The sequence below is a fragment of the Nicotiana sylvestris genome, chromosome 9 (assembly GCF_000393655.2).
Source record: "Nicotiana sylvestris chromosome 9, ASM39365v2, whole genome shotgun sequence".
NCBI classification, from domain to species: Eukaryota; Viridiplantae; Streptophyta; class Magnoliopsida; order Solanales; family Solanaceae; genus Nicotiana; species Nicotiana sylvestris.
Window position 1 is genome coordinate 24,797,648 of NC_091065.1, and position 19,341 is coordinate 24,816,988.

Genomic DNA, 19,341 nt, shown 5'->3' on the forward strand with positions numbered 1-19,341 from the left:
TGAGGGACCGGGTAAGAAAGGGCGGCAGTTTTGGGAATCAGGTCGATTATCAACCGGTGAGACATTTGGGTTCAAAAGATGCAAAGAAAAGAAACTGACACACTGATGTTGTGGCACTTATTTTAACCGTTCAAAATTGTGCATGAGAGAACAGAGAATCTACTAACCTATGTCAGGAGAACCAGGTTCCCTGATGAATCTTGCACCTGTAAGCTTTGCCCTTTTTACCAGCGTGCACTGCATCAATTAGTTATTTTGCTCTGTAATCATCATGCGTGTCTACCTGTAATGGTATAGAGATAAGTTAGACTTTTCTAGAAAATACTTTTTAGCTAATTTTACTTGGACATTTCTTTCTTTGCCAATCATCGAGGGACCGGGTTCTTATTGGGTTTTATCAACCCCAGTGCCATACGATTTCTTTCAAAATATTCTCTGCTTAAGGCCTTGGTGAATATACCTGCAATCTGATCTTCTATGTTGCAGAATTTCATGCAGATGAGCCCCTTTTCAACATTATCTCTAAGGAAGTGGTGACGCACATCAATGTGTTTGGTTCTCTTATGTTGGACGGGATTTTTGGCCACGTTGAGTGCACTTGTATTGTCGCACAGGAGGGGCACACAGTCAGAAAACACTCCAAAGTCTTCCAACTATTGCTTGATCCACAGCAATTGAGCACAGCAAAAAGCAACTGCTACATATTCCACTTCTGCAATTGAGAGTGTCATCGAGTTTTTCTTCCTTGTACCCCATAAGATCAGACAAAAACCCAGGAAATGTACCATTCCAAACGTGCTTTTCATGTCCACCAGATATCCTGTATAATCAGCATCAACATACCTAACAAGATCAAAGTTGTCTCTTGGCGGATAGTAGAGAACCAGGTCTTGCATTCCTTTGAGATATCTAAATATTCTTTTGGTAGACTTCAGATGAGATTCCTTTAGATTAGATTGAAATCTTGCACAGAGACCCACACTGAACACAATATCGGGTCTGTTTGTAGTGAGATACAAGAGTGGCCCGATGATGCCTCTATACATGGTCTGATTTACAGGGGAACCAGGTTCATCCATGTCTAGACGAGTAGTTGTGGCAATAGGAGTGTCAATCCCTTTTGATGCTTCTATGTCAAACCTTTTTAGCAGCTCCTTGATGTACTTCTACTGACTTATCAATGTTCCCTTTTGAGATTGTTTCACTTGAAGTCCCAGGAAGAAATTTAATTCTCCCATCATACTCATCTCAAGCTCACTCCCTATGAGTTTTGCATAATTCTTCACATAAATTTACTGTGGCTCCAAAAATGATATCATCAACATATATTTGCACAATGAGCAGGTTTCTTCCTCGTTTCTTCAGAAAGAGAGTGTTGTCAATTTTCCCTCTTGTAAACCCATTTTCTAGAAGGAATTTTGACAACCTTTCATACCAAGACCGGGGAGCCTGCTTTAGCCCATAAAACGCCTTATCCAGTTTAAACACATGCTCAGGATACTCGTGATTTTCAAATCCAGGTGGCTGCTTGACATAAACTTCTTCTTTTAGGAGGTCATTTAGAAATGCACTTTTGACATCCATTTGGAACAATGTGAACTCCATATGTAATGCAAAAGCAATAAGGATTCTGATAGATTCCATTCGAGCAACTGGAGCAAAAGTTTCATCATAATAAATCCCTTCTTCCTAATTGTAGCCTTGAACTACCAGCCTTGCCTTATTTCTTGTTATGTTTCCAAACTCATCAAATTTGTTACTGAATACCCTTCTGGTTCCTATAATAGTTCGATCTGCAAGTTGAGGAACCAGGTGTCATACTTTGTTCCTTTCAAATTGATCCAGTTTGCATCTTTCAATGCTTCTTTGCTATTTTTAGGCTCTATTTGAGAAAGAAAGGTTGAGAAGGAAAGTGAGTTTCTAGCTTTTGCCCTGGTTTGAATTCCTGAATCGAGAGGAGTAATTATGTTGTCAAGGGGGTGTGAACTTTTGTGCTTCCAATTTGGTACCTGAATCTCATTGGTAGAAGACCCAGGTATGCCTGACTGAGGTTTTTGGCCGCTTCTTGTTTCAGCAAGTGGAGTACCTTGGACCGCATCAATAATTCTGTTTTCAGCTTTAGTTGTTGTGATCGTGGGACCAGGTGTCTCTCCAATGAATGGATATGTATTTGCATCATCTTCATTGGATTCCTTGACATAACTCATCATGTTTGTCTTTCCATTTGACATGTCAATAACTTCACCTGGAACAGATAAAAGTTCTCTATCTTGATCAACACATCTGTCCTTATCACATGAGAGGTGAGATTCATCAAAGATCACATGTATACTCTCATCAACGCATTGAGTCCTTTTATTATAACCTTTATAAGCTTTGCTTTGAGATGAGTATCCCAAAAAGATTCCTTCATCACTTTTGGCATCGAATTTCCAAGAGTTTCCTTTACATTGTTGAGGACAAAACATTTACACTCAAAAGTCCTTAGATGTGTCAGCTTGGGCTTCCTTCCATTCAGCAGTTCATATGGAGTTTTGTTTAGAAGAGACCTGATCATGCACTTGTTCACCAAGTAGCAAATAGTATTGACAGCTTCTGCCCAGAAATTCTTTGCAATCCCACTGTCAATTAACATTGTCCTTGCCATGTCTTCAAGAGTTCTATTATTCCTCTCCACAACACCATTTTGTTGAGGTGTTCTTGGAGCTGAAAAATTCTGAGTGATACCACTTTCAGTATAGAACTCATCAATATGGCATTGTCGAACTCTGTCCCATGATCAGACCTGATGCAAGTTACCTTATTACCCATATTCACTTGGACCTTTTTGACGAAGGCAACAAACACTTCAAAAGTTTCATCCTTGGTTCTGAGAAACAAAGTCCAGGTAAATCTAGAGTAGTCGTCAATTATAACGAAGATGTATTTCTTTCCTCCTCTGTTTGGCACCCTCATAGGTCCACATAGATCCATGTGAAGAAGATCAAGTGGCCTTGAGGTACTGACTTCCTTTTTGGGCTTGAATGAGAATCTAACTTGCTTTCCTTTTACACATGCATCACACACTTTGTGATCCTTGAAGCTTGACTTGGGAAGACCATGAACCAGGTCCTTCATGACCAATTTGTTCAGCAACATGAAGCTTGCATGACCTAGACTTCTATGCCATACTTTAGCATCATCATCAACAACACTTAGACAACTGAGATCACCATTCTGCAGAGACTCAAAATCAACAACATAGATATTTTTGTATCTTTTTGCCACTAGCACCACCTCACCAGTCACGAGGTTTGTGACTGTACATAGTTTTAACAAAAATTCCACCTTGTTTCCCTTGTCACAGATATGGGAAACACTTAGCAAGTTGTACTTCAACCCGTTCATGTAGTACACATTTTCGATTGAGTGAGAGAGAGACTTCCCAATCCTTCCAACTCCCAGAATGTATCATTTCTTACCATTTCCAAAGGAAACACTCCCTCCGTGTAGGGCCTTAAGTGAAAGAAAATCATTTGTACTTCCAGTCATGTGCTTCGAACAGTTGCTATCCATGTACCATTGTTGGCTGCTCCCTTTCACTATTCCTTGCACAAGGAAATCAATGGTTAGATTTAGAAACCCAAACAAGTTTGGGTCCCTTGTAATGAGGAAAGGGGTGAATTAGGGCTCTTTCGGTCCAAACATGCATTATACATTTTTATGTGAAGGACCAGGTTCCCTAGTAGTAGTTACTTTTTAAGCAAAAACTTTATTTTTCTATTGAGATTGGAATCTGGCCTTACAGATTTCCTTAAAGTGCCCAGTGTTACCATAGTGAGTGCAAAGACAACTGTCAGGTATAGTAACATACTTGCTATGAGAGTTATAGGGAGTCTTTTCCCTTTGGAACCCAATTCCCTGCCTGTTTCCCCATTGTTAGTGTACATGGTAGTGATAGCATCAGAGGACCAAGTCCACTTCAGTTCAAGATCACTCTTTAATCTTCCTAGTTCTTCCTGAAGTTGTTTGTTTTTCTCAAGCTCAGCACACAGACTAGACTTCACTGATTTTAACTCACTTTCAAGCTTAAGGTGTGTCTCACTTGCAACTTCCTTTCCCTTTTGAGAATTTTCAGGCCTACTCTCCATTTTAAGTTCCTTAATTATTTCCTTCAGGTCCACTACCACCACTAATAGGTCATCTCTCTCATTCTCAATGGTAGCAACTCTCTCAGTTAAGACTTCTTTTCCTTTCTGACACACTCAATGGTCTCTTTTAGATTTACCACAACAACCATTAGATCATCTCTATCATGATCTATATTTGCAATTTTTTTCATTTAAGGCTTCCTTCTCTTTCTTCTGGTTCTCAATTGTTTCCTTTAAATCAACCACAACGACTACTAGGTCATCTCTAGACTGTTTTGCTTCTCCTAACTTCACAGTTAAAGCATCTTTATCATTTATAAGACTGTGATAAGCATTAATTAACATATTTGCCAAAGAACATGAGTTTTTTAGGAGAGCAAGATTTCAGATTTCTCTAAACATCTAGAAAGTTTACCTCATCACCGTCGTCATCTTCATCATCATCGGACTGAGCCATCAAGGCAAAGATTGAGTCATACTCAGTTGCTTCACCTCTATTTCAATCATTGAACTATCACCATGATCATTTTCTTCTTCAGATTCGTTGGAGGAGTCTCCCCATGCAGCAAGAGCTAGTTTCACAACATTATCAACGACATTTTTCCTCTTGAAGTGTTTATCAGGAACCAGCTTCCTCTTGGTTGCTTTGTCAAAGTTGTTTTTGTATTAATCTTGCTTTAGGAGAGGGCAATACTTGATAAAATGTCCTGTCTTACCACACTTATGACATAGGTCATAACCTTTTGGCTTGTTGGAGCTCCCCCTTTTTGGAATGCCTATATTCTTGTGAACCATCTTCTGGAAACATTTTGTCAGGTAAGCTATATCAGCATCCTCGCCACTTGAATCATTGCTGTCAGTCTTGAGGACCAGGTTCTTCTCCCTTTTGGGATCTTTTCTCTCACTATCCTTCTTCCTCTTCTTCATTTCATAGGTTTTCAGATTACCGACAAGCTCATCAATGGTTAGCTCATGTAAGTCCTTCGCCTCTGTGATAGCATTCACTTTGCTTTCCTAGGAGCTGTGTAGGACACTGAGTATTTTCCTGACAAGTTTGTTTCTTGGAATGATTTTTCCAAGATAGTGAAGCTCATTGATGATAGAGGTGAAACGAGTGTGCATGTCTTGGATGGATTCATCATCTTACATCCTGAAAAGCTCGTATTCAGTTGTAAGCATGTCAATATTTTAGTGCTTGACCTGTGTTGTTCCTTTATGAGCTATCTGAAGAGCTTTCCATATTTCTTTTCCTGATTGGCATGCCAATATCCTTTTATATTCATCAAAACCAATGCCACAAACAAGAATTTTCTTTGCACAAAAATTCTTTTCTATGGCCTTTCGATCAGCGTCATTGAATTCCTTCCTCGTTTTGGGAATGGTTATAGCTGGGTCGCCAACAGTCTTGGTAGAAACAAAGGGTCCATCACAGATGACATCCCAAATCTCGGAGTCTTCTGCCATTATGAAGTCGTGCATCCTAGTCTTCCATCATCCATAATATTGGCCATTGAACCTTGGCTGTCTGTAACTAGACTGGCCTTCTTTGAAGTTTGGCGGAGCAGCCATGAGGATCATTTCTAGGTGTTAGCCTGATAGAAAGAACCAGATCTGATACCAATTGATAGAATTTAATGGTACACCAAACTATTTCCACAAGACACACACACACTTCAATAAGTAAATGAGAGAGAGGAATTTTACGTGAAAAATTCCCAGCTCACGGGATAAAAAATCATGACCTACCTTTGTAGGATTTCAACTTCACTACTGAGAAACTTTAGAATACAACCTGGTGTAACCTAGAAATTAGCCTCTTAATCCCTCACTAACTTGTAACACTCTATTAGAAGCCACTTTGCAATGACTCTATTACAAAGACATTACAACTCGACTAACTCTAGCCAAGACACAAACACAAGGGTTTATGAGTTATAAAGGGTTTCCTACGCTATGCTTCTAACTAAGATAAGTAGGAATTACAAGTAAAGAACTTCAACAAAAGTACAACACAAGTAAGGACATGTAATAACTCAATAAGGGGAACTGGTCTGTTGATATGTTGTTCTTTGTTCTTGATGCCCTAGAGAGTCACTTGCAAGATTGATGATTGACTTGAGAGAATGCTTGATCAATTCTTGAATGTGCAAGTGATTTTAATTTAATTTCCTTGATGTTAATAATTCATTTGTGACATCACTTAGAATGATGTAAGCAAGTTAGGTAAAGGGCATTCTCCATAAAGTTGATTGTTGCACTGTTGCATTGTTTATGTATTGTAGCATGTGCAGACAACAACTTTACAGCTGGTGCAGTTGACTTGTGCAGTTTTCTCGGTAACTGGTAGCTATCTATTCTCTCTGTTGGTCCTATGATTATGAAGAGTTGAACTGTATCCCCAACTAGAGACTTGTTGATCTTTAAGTTCTTGAGTATGTGTATCAGGTTCCTTATCTGATTCTTAAAAGTAAGTTTGTTAGATCATTAAAATGTAATAGGGATACACATATAACCTATCAGTTTAGCTATAGTTGTTCACTATTATCAAGAAGACAATCTTGAACAATTCCTAAGTTATAAATATTAAGATTCTTATATATAACTAATTATCTAACAAATTAAAATAGTAAATTAACAACTAAAGATGCTAAGGATTGGAGACAAGATTAAGGAGGTCTAGAGTTATGATTTTTCCAATTGTCGGAATCCTTCTCTCTACGTCTCCTATAATTTTGCCTAATCATTCTCTACTGACCGTGAGCACTTCAGGTGTCGTAATTATCTCCCGAGAAACTACAATAATTTACTATATGTATTCTTCCAAACTACGTTAGCTGGCACAATCTTAACGCTCACTATGACTACATCAAAGATTTGTTATTCCTAAACCCACCTTTAAAATGGCCATATTGATTCCTCATATACGTTAGGAGTGACATTGTTTAACAACTACCTAAATATGTACCCCTTCCCAAGCAATACATAATAAATAGGTACAGTCAAGTGATGGTCATTCATTCAACAAAAATAAGCACATAGTTGAACAAGTAAAGATATTCAAAGGCTAAATTATATTACAACTTAATAAGAATTCATACTCCAAAAGGTTCCATCAAAACCCTAAATAATAAATTAGCTACTCATAGTAGTATGTGAAAATATACTAAAATTCATAACCAACAATAGAAAACAGGACGAAGAAAGGAAAAACTCGTGGTTAAATCTTTCTCCTTGCTCTTAGTGTACTCTTGCCTCCAAAGGTGTTGTGTAACCCTAAAGTAGTGTCTCCTCCGCCAAAATTATGTTTTAGGGTTCATTTATATGACATATTAGGGTAGAGGGCCATCCAAGGCAATCCAAAATTGGATAGGAGAACTGGAGGGTGCGTCTGCCTTCGTGCAGCATGTGACCATAGACGCAGACTTTAGCTTTTGTAGTTTTTTAGTTCGCGAAGCGATCCGTGCCTTCACTTTGCTTCGCTGTTTTGTGCCTTCATTTTTCTACTTTTTCGCATCTATTTTCGTGCCACGCACGAAATTGGAAGATCTCCCAATTCTTTCCACCTCTTCTTTTTGTATTGAACTATCATCTTTTGATCATTTATCATCCAAACTCGTTCCTACACATAAGAAACACATAATGAGCATATTTCACTTCACAGACAATGTAATCTCCCACGACTCACACAAGAATCAATATGCAAATATACTAAAAATGTGCATTGTTCATTATTTATCACCAACCCACACTTAAACTCTTGCTCGTCCTCGACCAACTTAAAACTAAGCGCATAGGCAAGAAATACCTTTCAAAGCATTCTCAAGCATTACACTAATGACAATGGTTTATATCAATGCTTAACCCAACATATGCACTCTACATACATTTCCTCAAGTTCTAAACTCATACCAAGATTATTTAAAATATTTGTATGACTCTTCTAACATCTTAGCCTAAAAAATTGACTCCACTACATTCCTCTTTGTGACTCGCTTCTTGTGAAAACTAAAGATACGAGTTCCTTACCAATCCATTGTAAAGCATGTCCCCTCAAATATGACTCTTCTAATATTTGTCCGCACACTCAAATATGAATTCAAGTATAATTTAAGGACTCACAGAATGAAAAGGTAAATGTTTATTTTTTCGACTTCAGCGAAAATGTTCAAAGCACCGCCTTCTTCAATTATCTTAATGTCAAAAGGGAAGAGGACAGGGTCTTACATACGTAAAAGTAAAAAAGAAGAGTTAGGGAAGGCAAAGGAAGAAAGCTGGGCATGTTCTTTAAGAAGGCGCCAATTGACTCCCCATAGGTAGAAGATTCCTATCCAGTTGGGGTCCCTTAGAGCGAGTTCCATTCTTTTGAATTCACTCACTCTCACAAAGAAACTCATGTGCCCCCAAAAGCTCGTACCATAGGCTTGCCCGTAATGTAAGTCTCTACTAATTTAAGCTCGCAAAGTCTAGGATCAATTAGGTCTTCATGGATTGTAATGTAGGCTAAGAGATGGGTAGGATATATATGGATAATAGTGACTAAACCTCATAAGCAATTTTAATACAATACACTTAACTTTTAAGCAAATCCTCTTCATGATCACTCAATATATCGCTACGACACCGTAAATAATGTAGCCCATTGACTTTAGGCACATTTACATAAGTACTAACACATATCAAAGTGAATTGGAGGGATTTTTTTATTTTGTATTTTTTTTTTTCAAAATCTTTTGAACACCCTCTATAAATTGGTATTTCCAGCTAGTGGATCTCTCAATACATACATGCACATTTTGGCCTTTCTATGGTTCCACTCAAAAACTACCCAATCTCTTTTCCTTCTCTTCTAGAGACCTAACTGCTTTCGAAGGTAAAGGTTCGAAAAGATTTAATTAATAACAAAAGGGATTCGTCTTGTAATGTGGGTACCAAAGAAAAGTTTACAAGCTCAAACGGGCTAACAAAGGATAATATTTATCACAAGTAGGCAAATAGACTGAAGGGTCAATCAAAGAAATATCTATATCATTTCCTAAACTCACAAGACTTAATCATTTTGCTTCGAGTCACACACGGGGCAATTTCTAGACTAACAATGGATGACACAGAGTACAACTAAAATCTCACCTCACACAATGTACATGACTGACTCAGGACGGCTCAGGCCCCACTCTCAAGTTAAAGCAACTAGCACAGTCATCATATAATCCAAACACTAGGAAGAAACAACATGAGTCAACAGATGAGCCCAAGCGTCAAAATAAACACATATACTCTCAAGGCATATAGTCACAAGAATAAAGAACAAAGTACTCAGTGCAAATGCTCCAGCTCTAAGCCCTAACATAAAACATGTCAAAAAACATAGATACTCAAGTTCTTCCCATTATATTATTAGTTGAAAAAAAAAAGACAAAATCTTTTTATATTTTTTTTAGACATTAAATCCTCAAGAAAACTGTTTAGGAAGTCCATCGTTGGGAAAAGTCCAAAACTTTTTAAAAATTCTACTTGAAAAAAAAAAATTACTGCCCGGTTCAAAGAGTCATCCCTTGAAAAAGAACCGTGGTCATAAGAAAAAACAAGAGGGATTATTTCTACCTAATTTTTTTATTTTTTTATTTTTCCAGCAGCATAAATAATACAACTAAAATAACATAGAAAACCACTCAAACAGTCTCTTCACCCCACACTTAAAATTGTGCATTGTCTCTAATACACACCAACAACTATAAGAGGGTAAAAGAAACTCCCTGGTAGGTCAAAAGCCAAAGCATTAGTAGCTCATGGGATACTCAAACTTCTCCCAGACTTAGTTCTTTTTGCGGGCACCCCACACTTCGTTCTAACCATCTTACTTGCCTTTGCTTTCTTCCAATAGCCTTATTTCCCATGTTTCTAAATAAATCAAAAACAATACTACAATAATAATACAATAATAAAAAATAAAAATAAAAATAAAAATAATAGAAAACAGTAAAGTTGTTGCCTCCCAACAAGCGCTTGATTTAACGTCGCGACACGACGTGAATCACTTTCTGCCTCTATTTCGAACTTATGAATTGGACCCCATATTTAGATTATGCTCTACGATGATGCTCTTGGGGCGATACAAATTATTGCAAGCCAAAAATTAAATGATTATTTATGCACTTTTTGGCTTTTCCGTCGATGAGTGTCACTCTGCCTAGACGGCCTTAAAAATTTCAGAATATAGAGTTCATCTACCTCTTCCTTTGACTCTTGCATTGGCTCATACAGATCAATTTTCATTCCACCATATGAATATAATGTAGAGAAGTATTTGGAATGAGTTCCAACATACTCAAATATATGAACTTCAAGATTTTCAACTTCCTCAACACCAATCACACTTGAGTCAACTAAATTTTTATCTTCAACGTCCCTGCTGACGCTAGTATTACTTCTTCTGCATTGGAATCCTCAAATTCTAGTTGATTAGATTGTTGGTGTTCTACTCTGACCTCCTCCATTAGAACCTCAATTTCGGTATCTAATTCATGATTTTCTTGGCTACTATCCACAATATTGGCTTGTTGAGCATTAAATGCTTCAACTAGTTGACTCACTTGTGTCTCCAGCTTGCAAATAGTAGCATCTTGCCTTTTTATGTCCAGTTGTTTCTCATTATTTTGTTCCACAAGGCACGTTATCATATCCTTGATCTCTTTTAGGTCATCATCCCTAGGTTCTTTGTTCCTATTAACTTCACAAGAAAAAGAATAACCATCAAAGTAAGGAGTTAGGGGATGATAAAAAAATATGCACAACCATAAAAGTGACCATCTTGACCACCACAGATATCACACACATTCCACACATAAGATTGAGTTGGTGCACATAACTCACTCTCGGAAATATTTTTATTGTTTTTCCATGGGTGGTTTTCTCCACAATAAGCATTAGGAAGATCAATAGTAGAATTACCAACATCAAAACTCTCATAATTTCAAGAGGCCATGTCTCTCAAATAAACAAGTAAAATTCAAAATCAAAAAAATCAAATACTAAAAAAACAAAATAAAAGTTCAAACTTGAAACCTAGAAATATGTACACCTACAGCTACACCGTTAGTTCTTCGGAAACGGCGCCAAAATTTGATCACACCCAACTCTAGTCCTAAGAAGGATAAGCGGCCGCTGCAAATATAATCCAGTCTAAAAGTCTGTAGTAGAATCCCAAAGAGAACTAAGGTTTAGCTACAACTGTTCACTATTACCAAGAAGATAAGCTTGAACAATTCCTAAGTTATGAATTTTAAGATTTTTATGTATAACTAATTATCTAAAAAATTAAAATAGTAAATTAACAACTAAGGATGCTAAGGATTGGAGACAAGATTAAGTAGGTCTAGAGTTATGATTTCCCCAATTATCTGAAGCCTTCTCGCTACGTCTCCTATAATTTTGCCTAATTATTCTCTATTGATCGTGAGCACTTCAGGTATCGTAATTCTCTCCCGAGCAACTACAGCAATTTACTAGACATATTCTCCCGAACTACGCTAACTAGCACAATCTTAACGCTCATATGACCACATCAAGGCTTTGTTATTCCTAAACCCACCTTTAAACCTACCGCATTGATGCCTCATATACGTTAGGAGTGATGTTGTTCAACAACTACCTAAATATGTACTCTTTCCCAAGTAATGCATAATATTTAGGCACAGTTAATTGATGGTCATTCAATCAACAGAAATAAGCATGTAGTTGAACATGTAAAGAAATTCAAAGGCTAAATTATATTCAAACATAATAATAATTCATCCTCCAAAAGGTTCCATCAAAATCCTAAATAATAAATTAACTACTCATAGTAGTATGGGAAAATACAATACTAAAATTCATAACCAACAAAGAAACAGGAAGAAGAAAGGAAAAACTCATGGTTGAATCTTCCTCTTTGCTCCTAGTGTATTCTTTCCTCCAAAGGTATTGTGTAACCTTAAAGTAGTGTCTCCTCCCCCAAATCTTAGGTAGGGTAGAGGGTCGTCCAAGGCAATCCAAAATCGGATAGGAGAACTGGAGGGCGCGTTTGCCTTCGCGCAGCGCGCGACCATAGATGCGGACTTAGCTTTTGCAATTTTCAGTTTGCGAAGCGATCCATGCCTTCGCTTCACTTCACAATTTTGTGCCTTCATTTTTCTCCTTTTTTGTGTCCGTTTTTGTGCCACGCACGATTGGACGAGCTTCCAATTCTTTCCACCTCTACTTTTTGTGACGAATTATCATCTTTTGATCATTTATCATCCAAACTCGTTCCTACACATAAGAAACACGTAATGAGCATATTACACTTCACAAACCATGTAATCTCTCGCAACTCACACAAGAATTAACATGCAAATATACTAAAAATATGCACTTTTCATCATTTATCACCACCCACACTTAAACTCTTGCTCATCCTCGAGCAACTTAAAACTAAGCGTACCTTTCAAAACATACTCAAGCATCACACTAATGACAATAGTTTATATCAACACTTAAAACCCAACATATGCACTCTACATACATTTACTCAAGTTCTAAACTCATGCCAATATTATTTAAAATATTTGTATGACTCTTCTAACATCCTAGCCTCAAAAATTGACTCCACTACATTCCTCTTTGTGACTCACTTCTTGTGCAAACTAAAGATACGAGTTCCTTACCAATCCGTTATAAAGCATGTGCCCTCACCAACAAAACAAAAAGAGAGTAATCAGTTCGCACATTCAAATATAATCAGTCCGCACAATCACAGAATGAAAGACTTCACTTACTCTTGCAAAGAAACTCAAGTGCCCCCAAAGCTCGTACTATAGGCTTGCCCATAATGTAAGTCTCTACTAATTTAAGCTCGCAAAGTCTAGGATCAATTAGGTCTTCATGGGTTGCAATGTAGGCTAAGGGAGGGGTAAGATAGATATGGATAATAGTGACTAACCCTCCTAAGCACTTTTAAACAAATCATCTTCATGATCACTCAACATATCGCTACGACACCGTAAATAACATAGCCCGTTGACTTTAAGCACATCTACATAATTACTAGCACATATCAAGATGAATTGGAGGGATTTTTTTATTTTGTATTTTCTTTTTCTTCTTTTTTCTAAAATCTTTTGAACACCCTCTATAAATTGGTATTTCCAACTAGTGGCTCTCTCAATTCATACATGCACCTTTTGGCCTTTTTATGGTTCCACTCAAAAGCTATCCAATCTCTTTTCCTTCTCTTATAACGACTTAAGTACTTTCAGAGGTAAAGGTTCGACAAGATTTAATTAAGAACAAAAGGGATTCGTCTTGTAATGTGGGTACCAAAGAAAAGGTTTACAGGCTCAAACGGGCTAACAAAGGATAATATTTATCACTAGTAGGCCAATAGACTGAAGGTTCAATCAAAGAAACACCAATATCATTTCCTAAACTCACAAGACTTAATCATTTCGGTTCGAGTCACACACGGGGCAATTTCTAGACTAACAATGGATGACACAGAGTACAACTAAAATCTCACCTCACACCATGCACATGACTTACTTAGGACAGCTCAGACCCCACTCTCAAGTTAAAGCAACTATAATAGTCATCATATAATCTAAACACTAGGAAGTAATAACAAGAGTCAATAGACGAGCCCAAGCGTCAAAATAAACACATATACTCTCAAGGCATATAGTCACAAGAATAAAGAACAAAGTACTCAGTGCAAATGCTCCAGCTCTAAGCCCCAACATAAAACATGTCAAAAAGCATAGATACCCAAGTTCTTCCCATTCCATTATCAGTTGAAAAAAAGAAAAAATCTTTTTGCATTTTTCTTTAGTTTTAAACCCTCAAGAAAACTGTCTAGGAAATCCACCGTTGGGAAAAGTCCAAAATTTTTGAAAATTCTACTTCAAAAAGAAAATTACTACCTGGTTCAAAGAGTCATCCCTTGGAAAAGAACCGTGGTCATAAGAAAAATCAAGAGGGATTATTTCTACCTAATTGTTTTTCCAATACGCATAAATAATACAACTAAAATAACATAGAAAACCACCCAAACAGTCTCTTCACCACACACTTAAAATTGTGCATTATCTCCAATACACACCCATAAATATAAGAGGGTAAAATAAACTCCCTAGTAGGCCAAAGGCCGAAGCATTAGAAGCTCATGGGATACTCAGACTTCTCCCATACTTAGCTCTTTTGGCGGGTACCCCACACTTCGTTCTAACCATCTCACTTGCCTTTGCTTTCTTCCAATAGCCTTACTTCTCATGCTTCTAAAGAAATAAAAAATAATACTACAATAATAAAAAATAAAAATAAAAATAACAAAAAATAGAAAAGCTGGGTTGCCTCCCAACAAGCGCTTGATTTAACAACGCGGCACGACGTGAATCACTTTCTGCCTCTATTTCGAACTTATGAATTGGACCCCAAATTTTGATTCTGCTTTACGATCATGCTCTTGGGGCGATACAAATTATTGCAAGCCTAAAATTAAATGATTATTTATGCACTTTTTGGCTTTCCGCCGAGGAATGTCACTCTGCCTAGACGGCCTTCAAAATTTCAGAATATAGGGCTCATCTACCTCTTCCTTTGACTCTTGCATTGGCTCATACAGATCAATTTCCATTTTACCATCTGAATATAATATAGAGAAGTGTTTGGAATGAGGTCCAACGCGCTCAAATACATGAACTTCAAGATTTTCAACCTCCTCAACACCAATCACAGTAAAGTCAACTAAATTTGTATCTTCAACGTCCCTGGTTGACTCTAGTATTACTTCTTCAACATTGGCATCCTCAAATTCTAGTTGGTTAGATTGTTGGTATTCTACTCTGACCTCCTCCATTACAACCTCGATTTTGGTATCTAATTCATGTTTTTCTTGGGTACTATCCACAATATTGGCTTGTTGAGCATTAAATGCTTCAACTAGTTGACTTACTTGTGCCTCCAGATTGCAAATAGTAGCATCTTGCCTTTGTATTTGCAGTTATTTCTCATTATTTTGTTCCACAAGGCACCTTATATATCCTTGATCTCTTTCAGGTCATCATCCATCGGTTCTTTATTCCTATTAACTTCACAAGAAAAAGAAGAATTGTTAAAGTAAGGGGTTAGGGGAAGATAAGAAATATAAGCACAACCATAAAAGTGACCATCTTGACCACCACACATATCACACACATTCCATATATAAGATTGAGTTGGTGCACATAACTCGCTCTTGAAAATATTTTGATAGTTTTTCCATGGGTGGTTTCCTTCACAATAAGCATTAGGAAGATCAATAGTAAAATTATCAACATCAAAACTCTCATAATTCCAAGATGCCATGTTTCATAAATAAACAAGTAAAACTCAAAATTAAAAAAATCAAATACTAAAAAAAAAAAGTTCAAACTTGAAACCTAGAAATATGTACAGCTACAACGTTAGTTTTCCGGCAACGACGTCAAAATTTGATCATGCCCAACTCTAGTCCTAAGAAGGATAAGCGGTCATTGCAAATATAATCCAGTCTAAAAGTCTGAAGTCGAATCCCAAAGTGAACTAAGGTTTAGGTACAACTGTCATTATCACCAAGAAGACAAGCTTGAACAATTCCTAAGTTATAAATATTAAGATTCTTATGTATAACTAATTATCTAACAAATTAAAATAGTAAATTAACAATTAAAGATGCTAAGGATTGGAGACAAGATTAAGGAGGTCTAGAGTTATGATTTCCCCAATTATGTCGGAAGCCTTCTCGCTACGTCTCTTATAATTTCACCTAATTATTCTCTATTGATCGTGAGCACTACAGGTATTGTAATTCTCTCCCAAGCAACTATAATAATTTACTAGACATATTCTCTCGAACTACGCTAGATGACACAATCTTACCGCTCACTATGACCACGCCAAGGCTTTGTTATTCCTAAACCTACCTTTAAACCTACTGTATTGATTCCTCATATACGTTAGGAGTGACGTTGTTCAACAACTATCTAAATATGTACCCTTTCCCAAGTAATGAATAATAAATAGGCACAGTCAACTGATGGTCATTCAATCAACAGAAATAAGCACGTAGTTGAACAAGTAAAAAAACTCAAAGGCTAAATTATATTCAAACTTAATAAGAATTCATCCTCCAAAAGGTTCCATCAAAATTCTAAATGATAAGCTAGCTACTCATAGTAGTATGTGAAAATATAATACTAAAATTCATAACCAACAATAGAAAACAGGAAGAACAAAGGAAAACTCGTGGTTGAATCTTCTTCCTTGCTCCTAGTGTATTCTTTCCTCCAAAGGTATTGTGTAATCATAAAGTAGTATCTCCCCCCTCCCCAAAGTTATATTTTAGGATGTATTTATATGACCTAGGTAGGGTGGAAGGCCGTCCAAGGCTATCCAAAATCGGATAGGAGAACTGGAGGGCGCATTTGCCTTCGCGCAGCGCGCGACCATAGACGCGGACTTAGCTTTTGCAATTTTCAGTTCGTGAAGCGATTCGTGCCTTCGCTTCGCTTCGCTTCGTTGTTTTGTGCCTTCATTTTTCTCCTTTTTCGCGTCCGTTTTCGTGCCACACACGAAATTGGACGAGCTTCAAATTCTTTCCACCTCTTCTTTTTGTGTTGAATCATCATCTTTTGATCATTTATCATCCAAACTCGTTCCTACACAAAAGAAACGTGTAATGAGCATATTTCACTTTACAAACCATGTAATCTCCCGCGACTCATACAAGAATTAATATGTAAATATACTCAAAAATAATGCACTTTTCATCATTTATCAGTAATTTTCTGCATACATTGAACTCCAAAATATATATATATATATATATATATATATATATATAAATAAATAAAAAGAGATTACAGGTTGTTGCAACTTCATCTCCTCTACCGAAATGCTTTATAGATTATTTTAAATTAAAAATAGTCAATTCTGCAGTGAAGTTCTCTTCTTGCTTCTCTTTTCTCTATTCATGGGCCAACATTTTCGGTGGAAAAAAAAATTAAGAATGAGAGAAAAGAAAAACAAAAAGGATACTTGAAAAAAAGGTGGAATAAATAAATTGGACACGGCATAATTTTGTTTATCTTAATGAATTTAGTCAATTTTGCAGGGCAGTAAAGTTTAGCAAAAGAATTACCCCGATAAAAAGTTTGAGACAAAGAAATACCAAACGGAAAAGTTGAGAATCAAATAACGACAAACAGTTGGTATGTGAATAAATGCAATTTTCGTGAGATGAATGTGAGCTTTTGACCCTTAATTAAAAAATTTAGGCACGAGCTCCATGAACGATACCCTTTAATAAATCATATATAATGGGAATCTGAATTAATGAAATCAGTAAATATAAAATATCATATAATTATTAAGAAAATAAAAATATAATAAAAAAACAGATTTTGTGTATTAATTCCACGGTCATACTGATCCTTTTGTATTATCTCTCATTCTGTCCTTTCAAAGTTTCAATTATCATTGGCGAGTTGTCTAAATTCTGATGTTTTTGGTCGCGAGCTTAATCACATTTGCACGATGGTTGGAGCCCAACTTCTGTTAAACTGTTTGAATTTTGAATTTGGTTATTTTCTTTAAAAAGTCTTTGAAATATAATTTTTGAAGAAAATGTTGTATTTATATTAATTTTATGAAAATAAGTTTACATTAGTTTCTGCAAAAAAGAAAAACCCCTATTTTAAGAGGTTCTGCGTTTTGAAATGTTTTCCACTGAATTTTTTAAAGAAAATGTTTGTCTGAAGTTTACCAAAAGCTGATTATTTAAAAAGTTTTTGGAGGAAAAAGTGTTTGTTTGGGGTTTCTTTTTTTTGCCAAAAACAGTCAAACATCTATATATTTTTCAAAAATTCAAAATTGAGTTGCAAACTCAAGTTTTTGGAAAACTTTAAACAAGCACCAAATAGGTCGTGTAAGTTTAAAGTGACATTTGTTTTCTTTTTCTCTAAAAAGGTGAGCTTGTGAAAGAAAAAAAATCTTGTTTGTTCGTGCTATTTTTACTACACAAAAGTTGACGTTTTCAAACTCAGGATTAGAACTTGAGTGTTTGTGCAAACACTGAATTTGAATCATATCACTGAATAAAAAGTATTTGTAAAGGATATCAAACATAGCTCGAACTGAGCTACAATGGAGGTCGGAAGCTTCTGGAAAGAAGCAAGAGTAGAGAAGAAGAAAACAGAGAACATGTGAATGGAGAAGAAGAAATCTCAATCTGATTAATTGTATGTAGGTCCCTTTATATACAACTAGTAACGGGAATGTAAAAATGTCTAACCTAATGTGACTACAGGTGTCAAATACTAACTACTAACCACTAACTGTTGACTCAGCATAAGCTGACTAATCTGGAAAAGGAAGAAAATACAGGATAAATATTTAATCTCAATACACCCCCACCCCTAAGTTGGAAGTGCTGGCAACACTGCCAATTTGCCTAATACAACAGAATGTTTCACTCCAGTAAGGGCTTTAGTGAGGATGTCTACTAGCTGCTCATTTGTAGTGACATGGTATAGAGATATGAGTCCTTGTAGTTTGTCACGCACAAAATGGCAATCAACTTCAATATGGTTAGTCCTCTCATGAAACACAGGATTTCTAGCAATGTGAAGGGTTGATTGGCTATCACAATGCACTGAAACAGGCCTGGGATATGGTACATTAAGCTCATCCAATAGTCTACATAACCAAACTAACTCTCCTACTACCTTCCTGAGTGATCTGTACTCAGCTTCTGCTGAGGATAAAGATATGATCTCCTGCTTCTTCGACTTCCAACTGATAGGGCTGTTTCCCAGTAATACCAAAATAACCACTCCCTAACCTTCTTGAGTCTGGGCGTGTAGCCTAATCAGAATCACAGAATGCCATTAGTGTACAGTCCTCATCTTTAGACAGGAAGATGCCTAAGGTGGGATCATATCTTAACAAGTGGAATGCAGCTTTTAAGTGAGGTTCCTTGGGTTCTTGCATAAATTAGCTCAAGTGTTGAATACTATAAGCTATGTCAGGTCTGGTGTTGGTTAGGAAGTTCAACTTCCCAACCAATTTTCTGTAGTATGTAGGATCCTCCAGCAATGCTCCCTCTTTGGTTTTGAGCTTGACAGTGGGATCAAGAGAAGATGACAAGATGGTATGCCCCAAGCAATCATATTCTTTTAACAGA

The 19,341-nt window shown here is 36.6% G+C and overlaps 2 protein-coding genes across 2 annotated transcripts; both read right to left on the bottom strand.

The window, feature by feature from the left end:
* Positions 1-627: 627 nt before the first annotated feature.
* On the bottom strand, positions 628-1,605 carry LOC138877348 (uncharacterized). Its single transcript, XM_070156952.1, has 2 exons — positions 1,436-1,605; positions 628-820 (listed from the first exon to the last, which is right to left on the bottom strand). Exons 1-2 carry the CDS (start codon positions 1,603-1,605, stop codon positions 628-630), a joined length of 363 nt encoding a protein of 120 aa, XP_070013053.1.
* A 173-nt stretch (positions 1,606-1,778) lies between these two features.
* LOC138877349 (uncharacterized) lies at positions 1,779-5,594 on the bottom strand. Its single transcript, XM_070156953.1, has 9 exons — positions 5,331-5,594; positions 4,871-5,144; positions 4,623-4,774; positions 4,546-4,578; positions 3,854-4,235; positions 3,462-3,587; positions 2,800-3,299; positions 2,325-2,716; positions 1,779-2,283 (listed from the first exon to the last, which is right to left on the bottom strand). The coding sequence occupies exons 1-9, from the start codon at positions 5,592-5,594 to the stop codon at positions 1,779-1,781; spliced, it is 2,628 nt and encodes an 875-aa protein (XP_070013054.1).
* Between the last annotated feature and the right edge of the window lie 13,747 nt (positions 5,595-19,341).